General features: G+C 52.0%; 1 protein-coding gene across 1 annotated transcript in view; it reads left to right on the plus strand.

Moving 5' to 3' along the window:
- The first annotated feature begins 2,166 nt into the window (after positions 1-2,166).
- Positions 2,167-17,056, plus strand: part of OPRD1 (opioid receptor delta 1) — a 38,674-nt gene continuing 23,784 nt past the window's right edge. Inside the window, exon 1 of the mRNA XM_032495702.1 lies at positions 2,167-2,633. Within this exon, the coding sequence (XP_032351593.1) occupies positions 2,407-2,633 (227 nt within the window). The 5' untranslated portion in view covers positions 2,167-2,406. The remainder of the gene's footprint in view (positions 2,634-17,056) is intronic.

A 17,056-nucleotide genomic window follows, 5' to 3' on the forward strand; every position in this document is an offset into this window, starting at 1 on the left:
CTCACCAGAGTTGGAATTGAGCTTCCTAGTCAATCACTCATTGAGTATCTGGGACTGTACTAAGGTGGGTGTACAGAAGTGCACAAGACCTGTTGCAGAAAATCCAGTGATTATGCAAACAAACGTGGGAAATTCTGTAAGGAAGAGGTACATGATTCTATGAAAACAAATAACAAGGGCACTTGGTCTAATTTCTCAAGGGAGCGATCAGTGAAGGTTTCATGGAGGAAGTGATATTAAGCTGAAACTTGAAGGATGAATAGCATTTAGCCTGGGGACATGGCTGAGGCTTCCAAGTGGAAGAAATAGAATATGTAAATGTCCCGAGACTGGAAAAAAATTTGGCCTGTTGGAGGGTTTGGGAGAACTCTAGTAAAATAGCCCTCCTTCTTTCTGTCTCAGATTCTCTCCCCGGCACCAGAAAAGTCTCTTGAGTACCAGGCTCTTTGGGACAAGGGAGATGTGACCACAGAGCAAAAATCACCCGTTTAGTGAGTCCTTAGATTGTTGAGTGGGAAAGCCTTGGGGTGGGGAGTCTGCTATGGGTGGTTGAGGGCCTTGGACAGCAACTAGGAGGGACAAAGAGAATGGAGAGAAGGATGAACTCAGGAATTCTGGCTTTGTTCTTTCTGGGAAAGAGTAAGAGCCTTGCATGTAGATGGATGATACAAGCCAGAGAGTGATATGAGTGAGGAGTCCTTGCCCAGACACTCACAGGGCCAAGAGTGTCACCTCAGAGCCTCGAGCTCGGGGACCCCAATGTTGTCCCATTCCATTTCCCCTGGTACCTATATTCATCCAACCAGTATTGCCTGAGCACCCACTGTGATCCCAGTCCTCTTCTGGGTCCAGGGATCAGTCTGGCCTGGTCTCCCCAAGGAGGAAACAAACTTAGATAAGAAATAATTACCTATGGGATAATTTAGTGCCTAGCCTAGTCGTCTCCTCTGTAAACTGGGGACACTAATAACAGACTCTACTCCAAAGTGTTGATGCATGGATGAAGCCCTCAGTATAGTGCTGGAACAGTAGGGAGAATGTTCTGGGAAGGACAGGAGCCCCAAGAAGGAGGATGGCTCTGGGTCTGGGCTGGTCAGGTTAGGAGAAGGTGTCAGAAATGGCCCCCTTGCATCTGTACCTACAGAGTGATCCTTAAGGTGGATTTTGAGACCCTGACCACCACCTCATCCCCTTTCCCCACACTCACTTTCTGCCTTCTCTTCCTGTCCTTTTTGTTAGTTTGTTTTTTCCTTTTGTTGGGGGAAGTAATTAGGTATTTATTTCTAACAGAGGTACTGGGAATTGAACCCAGGACCTTGTGCATGGTAGGCACATATTCTACTGCTGAGCTAGACCCTCCCCACCCCCGACTTTTTAACCCCTCTAACCACAGGGTCTTTGCACATGTGATTCCTTTGTCTGGAATGCTCTTTCCCAGTTTCTTCCCAAGTCAGTTCCTCCTCGAACTTCACGTCTTAAGTGTCATTTCCTCAGGGAAGGCGCCCTGACCTCTGGGTTTGTAGGTCTTGCCACAGGAATGCCTTGCTTCCCTTCACTTTTCTCAGTGTGTAACTACAACTTCATCAGTGTGATCTTGGGACTGATGTTTCTCTCCTCCACGGGTCTGTAAGGAAGTAGGGGCCGGTTTTGCGCATTAGAGGCTCCCCAGTAGTATCTGGCTGTTATACTCGGCACCCAAAAAAGATTTGTTGAGTAAATGAATGCGGTGCAAGAAAACCAAGGATAATAATGGTTATTTATGGAGCACTTACTGTGTGCCCGGCACTGAGCTAAATTCTTTACTCGCATCATCTTATTTAATCTTCCCAACAACCCTCTGAGGGAGGTGGTGCGATGATCCTCATTTTACAGAAGAGGAAAATGAAGTTGAGAGAGGTTAAGTAACGTGCTCAAGGTCACTGTCAGTGCAGGGGTTAGAGGTGGGATTCACATCCAGGTCCTTCTGACCCCAAAGTGGCAAAGGGTGGGGAGGTGAGTCCTGGCAGGGGTAGAGGTGCAACGGAGCCCGCAGAGCATCCCTTAGGGAGGGAGTGGGAAGCTTCCCCGGCTCCGCTCCAAGCCGGTGGTGCAGCGCCCGCCCCCGGTCGCGGGTGCAGACTGGCGGCCGCCTCCGGGCCACGTGGTGCGCGCGGCGGGCGCGTCCGAGGAGCCCGCAGCGGCTCCTGGCTCAGAGAGCTCTGGGCTTGTAGAGCGGGAGGGCGCTGGGGGCCGGGCCGGTGCGGGAGGCGAAGCGGGCGGAGGAGCCGCGGAGGCAGCGGGGCGGCCGGGGCGCAGTAGCCGGCGGCGTCGGGGCCGCAGCCTCGGCCCTTGGCGCGCCGCTCGCACCGGGTCTCTGCGCCCAGGGCGCACCGCAGGCAGGGACGCAGCGCCAACCGCTCGGCCGCCATGGAGCCGACCCCCTCCCCGGACGCCGAGATGCGGTCCCCGCTCCTCGCCAACGCGTCGGACGCCTTCCCCAGCGCCTTCCCCAGCGCGGGCGCCAATGCGTCGGGGCCGCCGAGCGCTCGGAGCGCCTCGTCCCTCGCCCTGGCTATCGCCATCACCGCGCTTTACTCCGCTGTGTGCGCCGTGGGGCTGCTGGGCAACGTGCTCGTTATGTTCGGCATCGTCCGGTGAGTCCGCTGCAGGCTGGTGCGCGGGCCCCGGCCCCGGGGTGAGGGTGGGGACCGCGGGCCTGGGACCCTGACCTCGGACCCTGCACTCCCTGGGCCTCCGCACTTCCTGTAGGGGGCGTCCAGGGCTCAGGGGGAAACCACTTCCATCGCGAGGGGTACGCTGGCGTTTGCGTGTGTGTGTGTGTGTGTGTGTGTGTGTGTGTGTGTGTGTGTGTGTGTGTGAGAGAGAGAGAGAGAGAGAGTGTGTGACAGTTTAGCGACAGTTGTGTGTCTGTCACAGTTTGTGAGTGTGTGATTCTGTTTGTGACAGTACAAATGTGTCTTTGGACCTCCAAAAACCTGTTAGGGGTGAGCAGAGATGCCTGAGGTGCCGTGGGCCTCGGGGGAGACAGCAGTGTGTGGATTGTCTGTGCGGGTTGAGGGGGGCACCCGAGTGCTTGTGTGTCTGCATCACGCTGTAGGAGCACTTACCAAGTCACATTTGGAGATCATCTCTTGGGGTCCCAGTGTTGGTTTGTGTGCTTGTCCCCTACCGTCAGTTTGTGATTCTCTCCGTATGAGAACGTTTTGTTCCTTGTCAGACCCCTGAAACCCCAGGGGGAGGAGAGTGTCCAGAGTGGCTCTGACACTTGTGTTTGTGCCCCTGTGTGTGCCTTGGCTAGCGGAGAGCCATGGCTCCTGGGCACAGTGGGCGGCCAGTCGCTGTATGCTTCCTTCCCCGGTGGCCTTCCGGTCCTGAGCTCTGGAGGTGATTCAGAGGGGACTCAGATCCTCCTCACAAATGCCCCCTCTCATCTCCTCCTCCTCTCCTCTAACAGTCTTTTTTTCCTGGCAAAGGCAAAGGTGATTTGTGGAGTCTGTGCTTTCACCTCAGGAAGCAAAGGTCTCTTCTTGGTATTTTTATCTAGTGCTGGACCATCTCAGAGTCTAAAATACCCTCGGCTTATCCAGAAGCAGCCTTCCTGACAAAAGGGATTGAAAGAAAACTCCTACCTTTATAACAAAGATGCCCTGGTATTTACTGTTACTTAGAAATGAGTAATCCATGCTGGTTGACCAAGGGCACAACCCTACACCTCTCTGGGCTCCATTGCCACCAGGCAAGGCAGAAGGCAGACTGTGGATTCAGAGGTTGGAGATGTGACAGTCACTGATGTCTGTCACAGTGGGTACCCTATTCCCCCTTCTCCACTATCTGCCCCCTCTGCCTCAGTTTCCCTTTCTGAAGAATAGAGACTTAATCTCCTCAGTTGGGAACATGAATTCCTGAGTATGGGGTCTCGGCCTGGCAGAGCACAGGGTATTGGGGCACTGGGTAGATGTGTGGGCAGTGAGGGAGCTTTGGCGTTGCTGACTCCAGGGGAGGCTTTGCGCCACCAGGAAGAGCGGAGGGCACAAGAATTTCCTGTGCTTTCAGTCACTCATCACCCGCTACAGTGGGAAAATTCGCCCAAGCACAGGCAGCATAGGCAAGAGTGATCTTTTCTCTGCGTTTTTGTCAGTGATTCTCCCCCACTTTACCTTTAGAAGTAGTGCGGGCTGTAGAGTTGGGTGAATCTGAGTGTCAATCCCAGGTCTGCCACGAGCTGGTTCTGTGTCTTGGGGAAACCACTTAGCCTCTTTGAGCCTCAGTTTCTTCATCTGTAGAATGGGGGAGGATAATGAACCTTCTTTGACAGGGTTTTTGTGAAGTGTCAAAGAGCAAGCATATATAATGCAGCTGGCTTGGTGCCTGGACCCAGTACATGGCAGCTGTGTGTGTGATAAAGAGGAGTAACTTTCCAGACTCATTAGAATCCAGTGCCTATTACAGAGGGACAGTGAGAGTGTTTGTCCTAAGATGGGCCTGGGAGTAGCTCTGATTCTGGGAGTCCCAGGTTCCCAGCATACGTGCTCTTTAGAGGGCTGTAAGTCCTCCAGTCTGGGGAAAGCTGAGCTGTCAGGGTGTTCCGACCTATCTCCACTTCCCTCAGGCCTCTGGCTGGTGGGCTGGTGAGCACAGCTCCCCCACTACCACTGAGCCAGGATAGGCCCTCTCACTTCTGATGGTCCACTCAGGGAAGGCCCTGGCCTCCGCCCGCGAGGACGCCCCCAACCAACCTTCCCCAAACCACACTGTCAGATGCATCCTTTTCCAGCAGCCGGCCCCTGTAGGTCCCTGTGTTGCTAAGACATTTCCCAGGCCAGCCATCTATGTGATCACTGTGTCTCTGGTCTGACTGATTTAATCTTCACCTACAACCCTGTGGGGTTGGCATTAGAATCCCCACTGTTGTCGCCTCCATTCTACAGGTGAGGAATCTATGGTTCAGAGGGAGGCACGGTGGCTTATTCGCCTCAGGTCCCACAGCTGCCCCCAGACCCAGAGCTAGAACCCTAGTCTTGACCAGAACTTTTTCCAGAGCTGTCTGCGATAGGGGATGGAGGGGGCAGAATCCTGTCCTTCCTCTGGCCCAAGGATTCTCAGAGAATGATGAAGAAAAAAGACCATGACCCTACCCATCGTTATTCAGCACCGGTAATTTAGGCTGCTGTCCGCAGAGGAGTGGAGTGACTGGCCCCTGCCCTTGGTTCTTCCCCACTGCGAGGGAGCCTAGGGACAGGGCAGCTGCCTGGGGCTCGGCTTCTGCTGGCAAAGTCCCAAAAGCAGTGGGGGAGGGGGGCCAGGATGGAGAAAAGCCTCTGGTGTGTCTGTGGTTTCCTGACACCCCGTGCAGTGAATGAGTTGATTGGTTGAATGAATGAAAAAATAAATTCTGCCTGTCAGAAAGTTCTGAGTTCAGGCTGTGTTGGGGGCAGGGGAAGGTTTGCAAAGGAAGACCCAGAGGACCTTGGGGCAGGAAAGCAGGGTAGTGTAGTGGTAGAGCTGCAGCTCTGAAGCCAGACCTATCTACGTGCAAATCCTGAGTTCAAAGCCACTTACTTGCTGTGCATTTGAATAGTGACTTCACCTTTCTGAAGCTCATTCCTTCACCTGTAAAGTGAAAGTAACAGCAACGCATCTGGGGTTATGGCGAGGATTAAATGAGGTGACATGTTGTATCTGAGCCTTTCAAGTCCTTTGAGAACAGGGAGGGTCTCTGTGTGAAGGAATGAAAAGAACTCATTCAAGGAAAATCCTATGGATGCCCTGTGTGCTAGGTGCTGAGATACAGCGGTGGGGAGGACAATACACCGTCCCTGCCCTCATGGAGCTCAGGGTCTGGGAGAAATAGACATTCATCAGCCATTCATCCAACAAACTTATATCGGCAGCTGACCTGAGGGCTATGGAAGAGTATGTGTGGGCTGTGGGGACCCATGATGAGGGGAGGGTCTCCCCTGGTCAGGGAGTTCAGAGGAAGGAGCTGAAGGATTAGGAGGGGGTAACTCAGCAAAAAGCTGAGGGAAGAGCCTAATACAGGAAGCCTGACCTGGATGAGGGGCTGGAAAAAAAAATAACCCAGGAATCTCAGAATCCCAGAGCACTAAGCACTCTCCGTTCCCTAACCCCTCTACCCCCGCCAGATCTGACCCTCTCCCCCTCCATGGACCCACCTGAGAAGCCCGCTCATCCTTCTGGATTCTTGAAAGGGACCTCCGGGAATATACTCTTAGCAAACAGCCAGTGGTTCCCGAGGCTCCCAGGAAGTGGGAGCAGGAGTTCTGGGGATGTCTGGTTCCCAGGCAGACACCCAGTCCCTTGCCCTGCAGGGTGAGTTCCGCCAGAGAGGTGGGTTGGTGGGTCTTTAGAGCAGATACTGGACAGCCCTCCTCCTGGGTGGAGTTGTGCCCTGAGCAGGGCTGGCATCTCAGAGCTGCCACTGGCAGCCTTCTAGGCGCGGTGGAGAGGCCTCTAGCCATCTCTGATGGGTGACCTCATTTTCTCTCTACATGGCCCAGAACTTCCTGGTTTGCCTGCCCTGAATCCAGGTAGGGGACTGGAGTCCATGCTTCTCCACCTGGCCTCTTGTCACCTGCCCTGTCCCCTGACTCTGCCTCTCCCTGACCCTGGTTTCAGCAGTTTTGCACCCTGCTGTGTGTCTCACCACTCGCATCACCCCACCTGGCCTCCCTGCCTCTTACCAGCCCACCAGCCTCCTCGTGAGTGTTTCAGACTTTGTGCTTCTCTGCCCCTTGAGCTCTCCCTTGGCCAGTGTCTCTCCTGACTCTTCTCCTTGTGTCACATGCCAGCTCTGCCACCTGCTAAGATCTTTAGTAGGTTGGATGGCTGCTCTGCACCTCAGTTTCTCCATTTATAAAATGTGGATCATAGCACTTGTCTCATAGGCATCTTTGTCCTTAAGAGGACAGAATGATGTTGATAAAGCATCATGTTTTCTCTCCCATCTCAGATGACTGCAGCACAGAGCAGGGTGGGGGAGGTTGGGCCGGGCAGCCTGGGCTGGGGTGGGGCCACAAAAGGCAAGTGAGGGGTTCTGGTTGTCCCTTGTCTTCTACCAAGTTGCCAGAGGTTGCTGGGACAGGTGCTCAGGATGGGACCTCTGAGTCCCCGTCTTTTTTTGGAGTTCCAGCATGAGCCCCTTGTCTTCTTGTCTCTTTCCCTTCTCTTGTCCGGGTTGGGGTCTGTGGACCCAGGGCCCCTAAGCCAGGAGGGATCCCAGTGAGGGGACACAGTGCAGTGGTAAATGTCATGGTTGGGGATCAGGTTGTGCTGGTCTCCATCCTGGCTCTACCATGTCCTAGTGGTGTGGCTTTGAGCAAATGGCTTAACCAGAGACTCATTTCTACATTTGCAAATTTGGGGTGATCAGGGTAGGTTATTGGGAGGATTAAGTGAGGTCATGCATGTAAAGGTCATAGCACAGCACCTGGCACATAGTAGATCCTCAGTAAGCGGGATGCTGAGATTAGCTAGCACCCCCACAGCTGCTCCAGACAGGCAGAACGGGTAGCCAGGAGGCCTGCTTGTCTACATTTTCCACCTTGGGTCCTTTCCTGCTTCCTGTATTGGCTGCACATCCACTCATTCAATCAGCGTTTGCTGATGCTGACCCCTGCCAGGCTCATCCAGCCTCAGTTCTCTCTGCCCAGACTCTCAGCTTAAGCCTCAGTGTGGCCTCTGGCTTCTGACACAGCCATGCCCCCAGGACCCCCTAGTTAGTTACAGCTCCAGGGACAATTGCCGCTTCCCTGAGATGCGGGGATGGGGGGTGGTGCGGGTGCACCTGAGCCAGCCAGAGCAGGTGATGTCTGTGCTGAGTCGTGAGGGGGAGCAGTAGTTGGCTCCATGGAGAGGTGGGGGTGGATCATCGCAGGCAGAGGGAACAGCATGAGCAAAGAAAGCTTCAGCATATGATCAGCTGTCAGAGCTGCAGAGGGCAGGGAAGCTCACTGTGGCTGAACTGAGAGTGCCAGCTGGGGTGGCTGTGAGGCTGCAGAACTTCAGGGACCAAAGCAGGAAAGGTCTTGCAAGTGGACACCCTCCTCACCGTGGTTGTCAGGAGCGCCTGCTGTGTGCTGGGCTGTGGCCAGGCCCTGCAGCCAGGGGTGAACCCCGACGATAAGTCTCTGCCTTCCACAATTCCTGGGGAGGTGCAGATGTTAGAGGAACTCCATGGACCAGCCCCTGATAACTGGAGGAGTCATTCTGGTGCGGAAGGGTTGGGGATGGGGCGGGGAGGGAGGGCTGAGGAGCAGCCTGAGTCACGTTAGGGGCAAGAGGCCCTGCTGAGGCTGGAATTGTGATATTAGACACATTCTTGGCCCACGGTAAGGCAGCCGTGCTGGGAAACGAGGGAGCTTTGGGTCACAGGCCTTGGGGAAGAAGACTGGAGCAATCTGTGCAGAATGGAGTTCAAGAGGACAAATTTGATGTGGGTGGGTGTGGGGTGGATTAGATGGCGTCAGCTCGGGTGATGGAAAAATGCTGGTGACCTTGGACAGGCCATGGCAACCCTGGCCTCAGTTGTCCCCTTTCTAAAATGGAATGCTGTTGGACCTACCAGAAGGCAAGGGGCTGGGCCAGGTGACCTCTGGTGAGGCTGAGCAGGGAGGGCAGGCAGCAGCTCTGACTGGTGTCCCCTGCTGCACCTCCTGGCCACACCCTGGGGCCTGTATTTCCCAGGTCTCAGGTTCATTCCTCGTGGAGTGTGTGTGACTCACAGACACACTGAGGAGAATCCAGGGGAGTCACTGAGGGCGCTGGAGAGCCTCTCCTGAGTGCCTGCCACGTGCCAGAGGCTTCTCCAAGCTGCATGATGGCCCTGCAAGGGGGCAAGAGATGAGGACAGGAGGGCTCCGAGGGAGCAGGTGCTTCCGCATCCAGAAAGGGGCAAACCCAGGTCTTTCTGGTTCCAGAACCCCTCTATGGCTACTCTGCCGCTGCTGTCCTTGAGACACATGAGGAACGGAGGTGAGAGCTGGGGCTGTCTAGTTAGAGACGGGAGGACCAGGGCCGGGGAGGAGGGCAGATTGCTGTCTGCAAACTTCCAAGGCCTCTGCGTGGGGTAACAGCACTTGAGAGCCTGGACATCGGAGCCAGACTGACCTGGGATCACATTTACTAAGAGTGAGCTTGGCCGATACACACATAACCTCTCTGAGCCTCAGTTTTCTCATCTGTGAAACGGGACTAGTGATAGGCCCTCATAGGGTGGTTGTGAGAAGTTAATGGGGCTTGACGTGAAGGACTTCAGCACAGAACCAGGAACTTGATAAATATTCTGTAAACATTTTCTATTATTATATATATTTAGAAGAGGAGGAAGCATTGCTTCTCATTCATTTGATCGACATTTATCGGGCCCCAAAGGAACTAGAATTGTGGGGTGGATGCCACAGGGAGCTTTATCAGCTCAATATTAGACATTTGCCTTTACAATGAACACAGTAACATAAATCACTACAAGTAACACTGTAGTTATTTCAGAAAATAGGAGGTGCCATGAGTGGGGAGAGGGGAGGGCCCAGCTCAGTGGTAGAGCGCATGCCTAGCATGGCATGAGGGCCTGGGTTCAATCCCCAGTACCTTCATTAAACAAACAAACAAACAAACAAATAAATAAACCTAATCACCCCCCCCCCCAATTTAAAAAGAAATAGGAGACGATTGAGCAGAGACAAACATTACCCATAATCATACCATAAAGAGAAAAGCGTTGTCATTTTGGTGTATTTCCTTCCCATCTCTTTCCATGTCTCTCGCTGTGTGTGTGTGTGTGTGTTTTAATGATACCAGTCTCTCACTCTGTGTGTGTGTGTGTGTGTGTGTGTGTGTGTGTTTGTTTTAATGATACCAGGATCATACTATATTAACATAATGATCACTTCATATATAATGTTTTGTAAGATGCTTTTTCACATAACATTCTGAGTGTATTCTCATGTTATCAGGCATTCTTTGAATACATGATTTTTGATGGTTGCCTCGTAGGAATGTTTTCTGTATGGGGGACTTACGTGGTTTCCCGTAGTATGCCAGTCTAAATAATGCATCTGTGAACATTCCTGAACACGTGTTTGTCCACATCGCATATAATTTCTAGAAGGAATTTTCTGTCAGAGTTCTTCAGGAAGGCATGGGCTGCTGTGTAATGTAGGGAGTTTCCTGTCACTGAAGGTATGCAAGAGGGCGCCGACAAACCACTGTGAGGAGGTTTGGCACTGGAGACTAGGGTGAAGAAAAGATAGACATAATTTCAGGCTCCTCTCCCCACAGCTGAGACTCAAGGAAGAATGTGTCTCTGGTTCTGTGATCTCAGATTCCCTTCTCCCCTTCCTGGCAGATGATGATGCCTGAACTTTGATAGGAAGGGGGCTGTGCAAGGGCAAGGCATGATTTCATTAACCTCAGAGTCCTGGGACCTCTAAATCTAATTGGCTCCCCAGAATGTCATAACATGCACAGGAAGAGGGATAATCGCGGGGTAGAGCAGAAAGCCCGGCTTGAATTAGCAATTTACCATCCTGCAGGCTGCAACAGCCCCATTACCAGCTGGGGGGTGTGGGGTGGGATGCGATGTCTGGGTTGTGTTCTATTGATTTATAGCTCACCGTGCAGCTGCAGAAATCAGCAGCTTTGTCTCTGGCTGGGGTGGGTGTGTGCAGAAGGAATCGTGTCTTCTGTAGCTTTCTGAGTCTTTCTTGATAAGTGGAAGGAACTCAGACTCCAGAGTCCTGTGAGGTCCAAAAGTCCCATTCAATAAACATGACACAGGGAGAGGCAGAAATGGCCGTGGCCTCCTCCCCTGCAGAGGTAGCCTTTTCACCAAGGCATAGAATTTTGAATCATGGATGATGCCTGTCTTTGTTGCATGCTTATTTTGTGCCAGGCACTCTGCTTAGAGGTGTATGTATGTTATCCTGTTTAATCCTCACAGATCCATATGAGGTGAGGGCTGTTGCCCCCATTTTCTAGACGAGGAAATTAAAGGCTCAGAGAATGTTCGATATAACATGCCCAAAGTCCCGGAGTCAGATTGAAACCAGGTCATTCTGATCGCAGAGCCCACATTCTTAACCGTTGCCCTGTCTTCTGCCATCTTGTATGTCAGTTCCAGTCCTTCTGATTTACAAATTAGGAAACTGAAGCCTGGAGAGGTTCTGTGTCTTTTGAGACAGTGGCCGAGGCAGGACTGGAACTTGTCTTTCCTGCCCCCTGCACCCTCTTGCATCTCTTTCCATGCTTGGGATTACCTGGGTTCAGGGAGAACCAAAGAGTGGCTGGAAATAGGAGTAGCTGGGAGCATGAGAAGCAGGCAGTCCAGCCTGGGGGCCACTGACAACCCCTAACAGGCCCAAAGAGCCCAAGTTTCCTGGAGCAGGGCCAGCAGCTGACGGGGCAGCTGTATCCTTCAGAGACTGGAGTTCAAATCCAGGTCTGCTTCTTGCGGGCCTTCCAGCCTTGGGCTCACCTCACTGAGACTGTTTTCTCACCTGTGAAATGGGGATGATAGAAAAACACCTACATTGCAGGTAGATGTACATTCAGCAGCCCCTCCTAAGTTCCAGGCACAGGTCTAGGTGCGAGGTATGCAACAATGATCAAGACACAGCCCCTGTCCTCATGAAGCTGACATTCTAGTGGGGAAAAATAGACAATAAATACATAGGTGTAAGGCTAGTGCTATAGGCAGTGAGGTCAACCAAGAAGGCATGGGGGGAGTGTGTGGCGGGACTGTAGATGTAGGTGGGGAGGTTGGGGAGGTGGAGACAGTTGAGCAGAGGCCAGTTGCTAGGAGGAAGTGTTTTAGGCAGAGGGAACAGTGAGGGCAAAGGTTAAGGGAGATGACGTATGGCCTTAGTACAGGGCCTGGCCCACAACAGGAAGTTGTCGGTGATAATGCTGCCTTTTGGCTGGTTGCCTAGGACTTGGGAACAGAGGCAGGAATTAAGCCAGGGGAAAGAAACTGCTTCTTCTGGCCAGGCCAGATGCCCCTGCAGGACAGATGGAGATCATCTGTTTCCTTTGGTTACAAAAACTCATCCTCCTGAAGTGCTAGGAAATGCCCCGCATCTAGTGATTTTCCAATCCTCCCAGTGAGGAGGGAGCAGAGCCCACACGTGGTCAGGGGGCTGTCCTGCTGGGCAGGGCAGGTGGCCACAAGATACTCCCTCCACGGGCTCAGGCCTGGTCTTTTCAGATAAGGGAGGGGTCTACAGCATAGCCTGGCACTTTGACTTGTCAGGATTTAACACCAAAAATAGCACCACTGACCTTTCTTGAGGGCTGACGAGGTGGGCAGCTCTGTGTCCAGCTGAGCACCTCACGTATATCATCTCATTTAATTCTCCTGACTCTATCGGGTTGGTACCAGGTTTCTCTCCGTTTGACAGTTGAAGCCGCTGACGCTCAGAGGTGATGATTCACTTGCTTCAGGCCACAGTTGGTACCCGGCAGAGTTGGCCTTTGAAACGAGGCCCTTCGATTCCCAGAGATCTCTCGTGCAAAGTGTCCACGAAGGAATGTTCGTGAAGAAGGTTGGACTCTGATTCCAGGTGTGGCGAGATGACTTTTTGTACAGCCAGGGAGAGGCCATGGAGCAGGATAGATTGACTTAGGCAGTTACTAAAATTGTTAGTAAATAAAACAAAAGTGAAACTCTGTGGTGTGGCAGGTAGAAGGAGGTATAATAAGTCATGCCCTGCATGGCCAAGGGCCTAGAGGAGGGCAACCTGGACTTTCTGGAACACGTGACTTGAGGTCCCGGTTCTGGTCACTCTGTTCTTCTGGACAAGCCCCCCCCCCACCTTGGGCCACATGTTCCTACTGTGCTCAAAACGGGAATGTGTTGATATCCAGGTCCCAGGGTGGGTGTGAGTGGAGGAGCGGCTGTGTGTGGACGGCTCTGCACAGGGCCTGCCTCGCCCTCTGTCCTCAAGGAGCGGCCCTGGGGCTGGGGGTGCGGGGAGGGACAGGTTAGAGAAACTGGGTAATGTCCATATAAGGTCGCTAAGATTGATAAACTTGTGGGCAATTGTTTTACATGGAATTATGGGATTGGAACCTTTACTTGGCAGTAACAAGGACTCAAAATAATTAAGTCCACCAAGTACAACTGTGGCAAAAATGAGCATATGCTGCAGCCATATTATAGGGCTCCATGCCGGAGACCTTCCATGCAAAAGCACACGTAATTGTCACAACACTTCTGTGAAGTAGGAACCATATGATGTGCTTATTTTACTGATGAAGAAGCTGAGGCTCAGAGATTTAAGACTTTTGCCTGAGGACACCGTGGTTATTAAGTGTTTGATGGCAGAGCCAGCCCCCTCTCCGTTTCATTACGCTGCCTCTCATCACACTTGACCCACCTCCCCCTTCCCGAACAACCCATCGTGGCGGTGTTTGTCATTGTCCTTTCTAGGTGAGGAGACTGTGTGGCTCCCTGGCACCAGCCTCAGCCTGGAGCACAGTTTTCAGGTCTGTGTCAGTCAGGGTCCTACCAGAACAAAAGAACCAGTAAGATCTATTCTGAGGCAGAGCTAATGGACACATAGAACTAATTACCATCAGGGTCAGACTGACCCTGGCTTGGGTTCTAGTCCTATAACCTATAGGCTGTGTGATTTGGGGCAAGTTTCTCTGCCTCTCTGAGCCTCAGGGTCCTCTTGTCTGCCAAATGCAGTGATAGTGCTTACCATAGTCATTTGTCATGAGGATTCAGTGCAATGATGTAAATCAAGTACCTTCATCCAGTGCCTGTTACACAGAAAGAGGGGAGACACAGAAGAAAAATCAATGGTCATGAAACAGTGTCTTCCCGTTGCAGTGTAATCACTTGTTCTGTGTTTATCTTTTTTATCCTGCTGCCCCTGGAGGGTAGGAGCTGCATCCCATTCATCTTGTATCCTGTTTCCTAGCTCAGTCCCTGACTCTGAGGCAGCATCCCTAAGTATTTCTTAAATATCTAGTTGGCCCTTGGTTAATGAGATTCCCTCTGTGGAGTTGTTGGGATCTATAATAAAAACCCTGCAATGGCAAGACAAGAGGGAATTAAGATATGCAGGAACCTCAGGCCTGTTCCCTGCAGGGCAGCCCCTTGCTTTTCAGCTTAGTAAGTCTTTCCTTCAGGGAGCCTTCTCCGATGCCCCTAGGCCAACACATATCCCTCCTTTGTGTTCCCACAGTGTCCTATGTATCCCCATCAGAGCAGAGACCACATACTTTTCAAACTCCTGATCGCTCATTTCTCTCTCTCTCCCAGAATGAGGGCGTGTGGGGTGGGGTGAGCATCCTTTGTTCTTAGCTGGAGCCCCAGTCTAGGGTCTGACACCCAGGCAGCATGTCAATAGGTGTTTGTAGGAGGGACATGTCCAATTTCTGGAGACTCATGGGCTGACTTGCCACACTTAAGGAAATCTGCTTTCTTGGGGCTTCCATTTTGGCCAGCTTCCCCCTCCCCTGGTCCAGCCATCCTTATGCTGGAAGTGATGGACAAGAGCTTCTCTTTCCTCCCTTGCATGAGCACGTTATGGTTCTTGAACTGAACTGGGCAAGGTGTCACCCCGTTTATTGCCGAATGTGCCCTGGCCAGCGTCCCCACTCACAGGCAGCCCTGGGGCCCTGTGTTTCCATGTTCCAGCCATTAATCTTCTCTTGCAACACACTCACTGGGCCTTGTTATAATTAACCACTTTCATTCCTCACACTTTGCCAAAACTGAGATTGCTAATTAATTTCTGGCCACTTGCCACTCCCGTTAAAGGGTGGGTGGGGTTGTAGCTCACAGCCCTTGTTTCCCAGCTGGGCATGTTTTGCCAGTCGGAAGAGCAACCACCCTTTGTCTACAAATAGAGGGGAGCCCCAGCTGGACCCTGGTTGGCTGGCAGTTGCTTTATTTAAGCTGTTCCTCCCCCGGCGTGGGCAGAGACTTTGTGATCACTGCAGTAGCGGTGCCTTGGTTTCCCCGTTTGTAAAACCAGCTGTAAAAGCAGCTTTCCTAGAGCTGTTATAACACATTACCACAACCTTGAGGGCTTAAGACAACAGAAAGAGGTTGAGCTTGACAGGTAGGGAGGAGAAGATAAGGTAGAGGTCACGACACTGGGTTCTGGAGTCAACCTGGGCCTCACTCAGGCCCTGCCACTCCTGGCCATGGGACTCTGGGTAAGTTACTTTAGCCTCAACATTCCTCACCTGTAACATGGGGAGACTAATGCTTGCCTCCTGTGGTGGTGGTGCAGATTCAGTGAGATAGTGAACACATATGTGGTGCTTAGCAGAGCAACTGGCACATAGTAAGTGCTCAGTAAATACCAGTCACCTTTCCTTTCAGTGCCACCATTCTATATTCCTGGCAAAAAAATAGTTCTTTTACTGGGAGAGCTGGGGAGTAGAGTGATTTTAACAGACATTGCTTCCGTGCTTTGGGCCACTGTTGGCAAGAACGGTTAACCCTCTGTATTAGTTTCCTAGGGCTGCTGTCAAAAATGACCTCAACTAGGTGATTTAAAACAACAGAAATATATTCTTTTTTTTTTTTTCAATGTTGGAGAAATGTATTCTTTATAGTTCAGGAGGCTAGAAGTCTGAAATCAAGCAGGGCCATGCACCCTCTGAAGGCTCTAGGGAAGAATCGTTCCTCGCCGAGCCTCTGGTGGTTGCCAGCAGTCCTTGGCGTCCCTTGGACTAACAGCTGTATCACTCCAAGTTTTGCCTCTGTTTTCACACGGCGGTGTCCCTCTGTGTGTCTGTCTCCTCTTATAAGGACACCAGCAGTCATACTGAATTTAGGGCCAACCCTAAGCTAGTATGACTACATCTTAATGAACTACATTTGCAAAGACCCTAGTTCCAAATAAGGTCACATTCTGAGGCTTGAGGCAGGTGTGAATTTTGAGGGCAATTATTCAACCCAGTACGTTCCCCAACGCTTTCTTTCCTCCTCCATACCAGGATAATAAGGGTAGCAATTTCATAGGATTGTTGGAGAGATTAGGTGAGACAATCTATGTGAATGTCATGACAGAACGCAGTAGATACATCAGGCCCGTGTTAAGCACTGAGTCAGTGGAGCTTCTGTGATGGAGATGGGGTGAAATGACGACAGTGATGGGGATGGTTCTCTCCTTGGCCCAGCCTTGGTCCAGTAGAATGTAGGCATCTACTAAGAGCCCAGGGCCTTCTCAGGAACACCAGGAGCCCCTGTTTCCCTTTGGCCTCAGCCACCTTGAACCCTCATCTGAGACTTAGCTCCTGGGAGGGCAGCTTGGAGAAGCAGAAAGAACTTGGGTTCCCAGGAGTCAGGGGAACCAATGCTCTATGTTACCTTGCACAATTGTTTTTCCCTCTCCATGCCTCAGTTTTCCCATCTGTAAACTGGGAGAGGAGGTTTGAACTTAGTGTTATAGATCAGAGCCTCTTCTAGTGCTGAAGTTCCAGCACAGGGCTCTGTGTCCCACCCCAACAGTGGTAGGTTACCAAGGGCCAGGAAAGGAGTCAGGAGCCTTAGGACCCCTGGGCAGCTCACCAGGTGTCATTTGGGGCCTGTTTTCCTCATCTGGACAAGAAGAGAAGCCACTACGATATAAGTGTGCCAGGCAGTGTGCTGGGGACACCATGGGCGTGGACTCATTCCACACTCACCACACCCTCAGGAGGCAGGATGGTTAGACCCAGTTCACAGAGGAGCAAACTGAGGCTCAGAGAAGTTAGAACTCGCCCAAGGTCATACAGTTAGTTAGAAGCAGAGCTGGGGCTTAAATTTCGGTGCCAAAGTCCACGCTTCTCCTCGGCTGCACTTTTACTGTATCAGTTTCCTAGAGCTGCTCTAACACATTACTGCAACCTTGAGGGCTTAAGACGACAGAAATGTATTCTTTTGCGGTTCTGGAGGCCAGCGGTCCAAAAGGTGTCTTCAGGGCTGCACTCCCTCTGAAGGCTCTTGGGGAGAATCCTTCTCCTCTTCAGCTTCGGGGGGCTCCACAGTCCTTGGCTCGTGGCTGCATCACTCTGATCTCTGCTTCCATCCTCCCAT

Source organism: Camelus ferus, chromosome 13, assembly GCF_009834535.1.
Source record: "Camelus ferus isolate YT-003-E chromosome 13, BCGSAC_Cfer_1.0, whole genome shotgun sequence".
Classification (NCBI taxonomy): Eukaryota; Metazoa; Chordata; class Mammalia; order Artiodactyla; family Camelidae; genus Camelus; species Camelus ferus.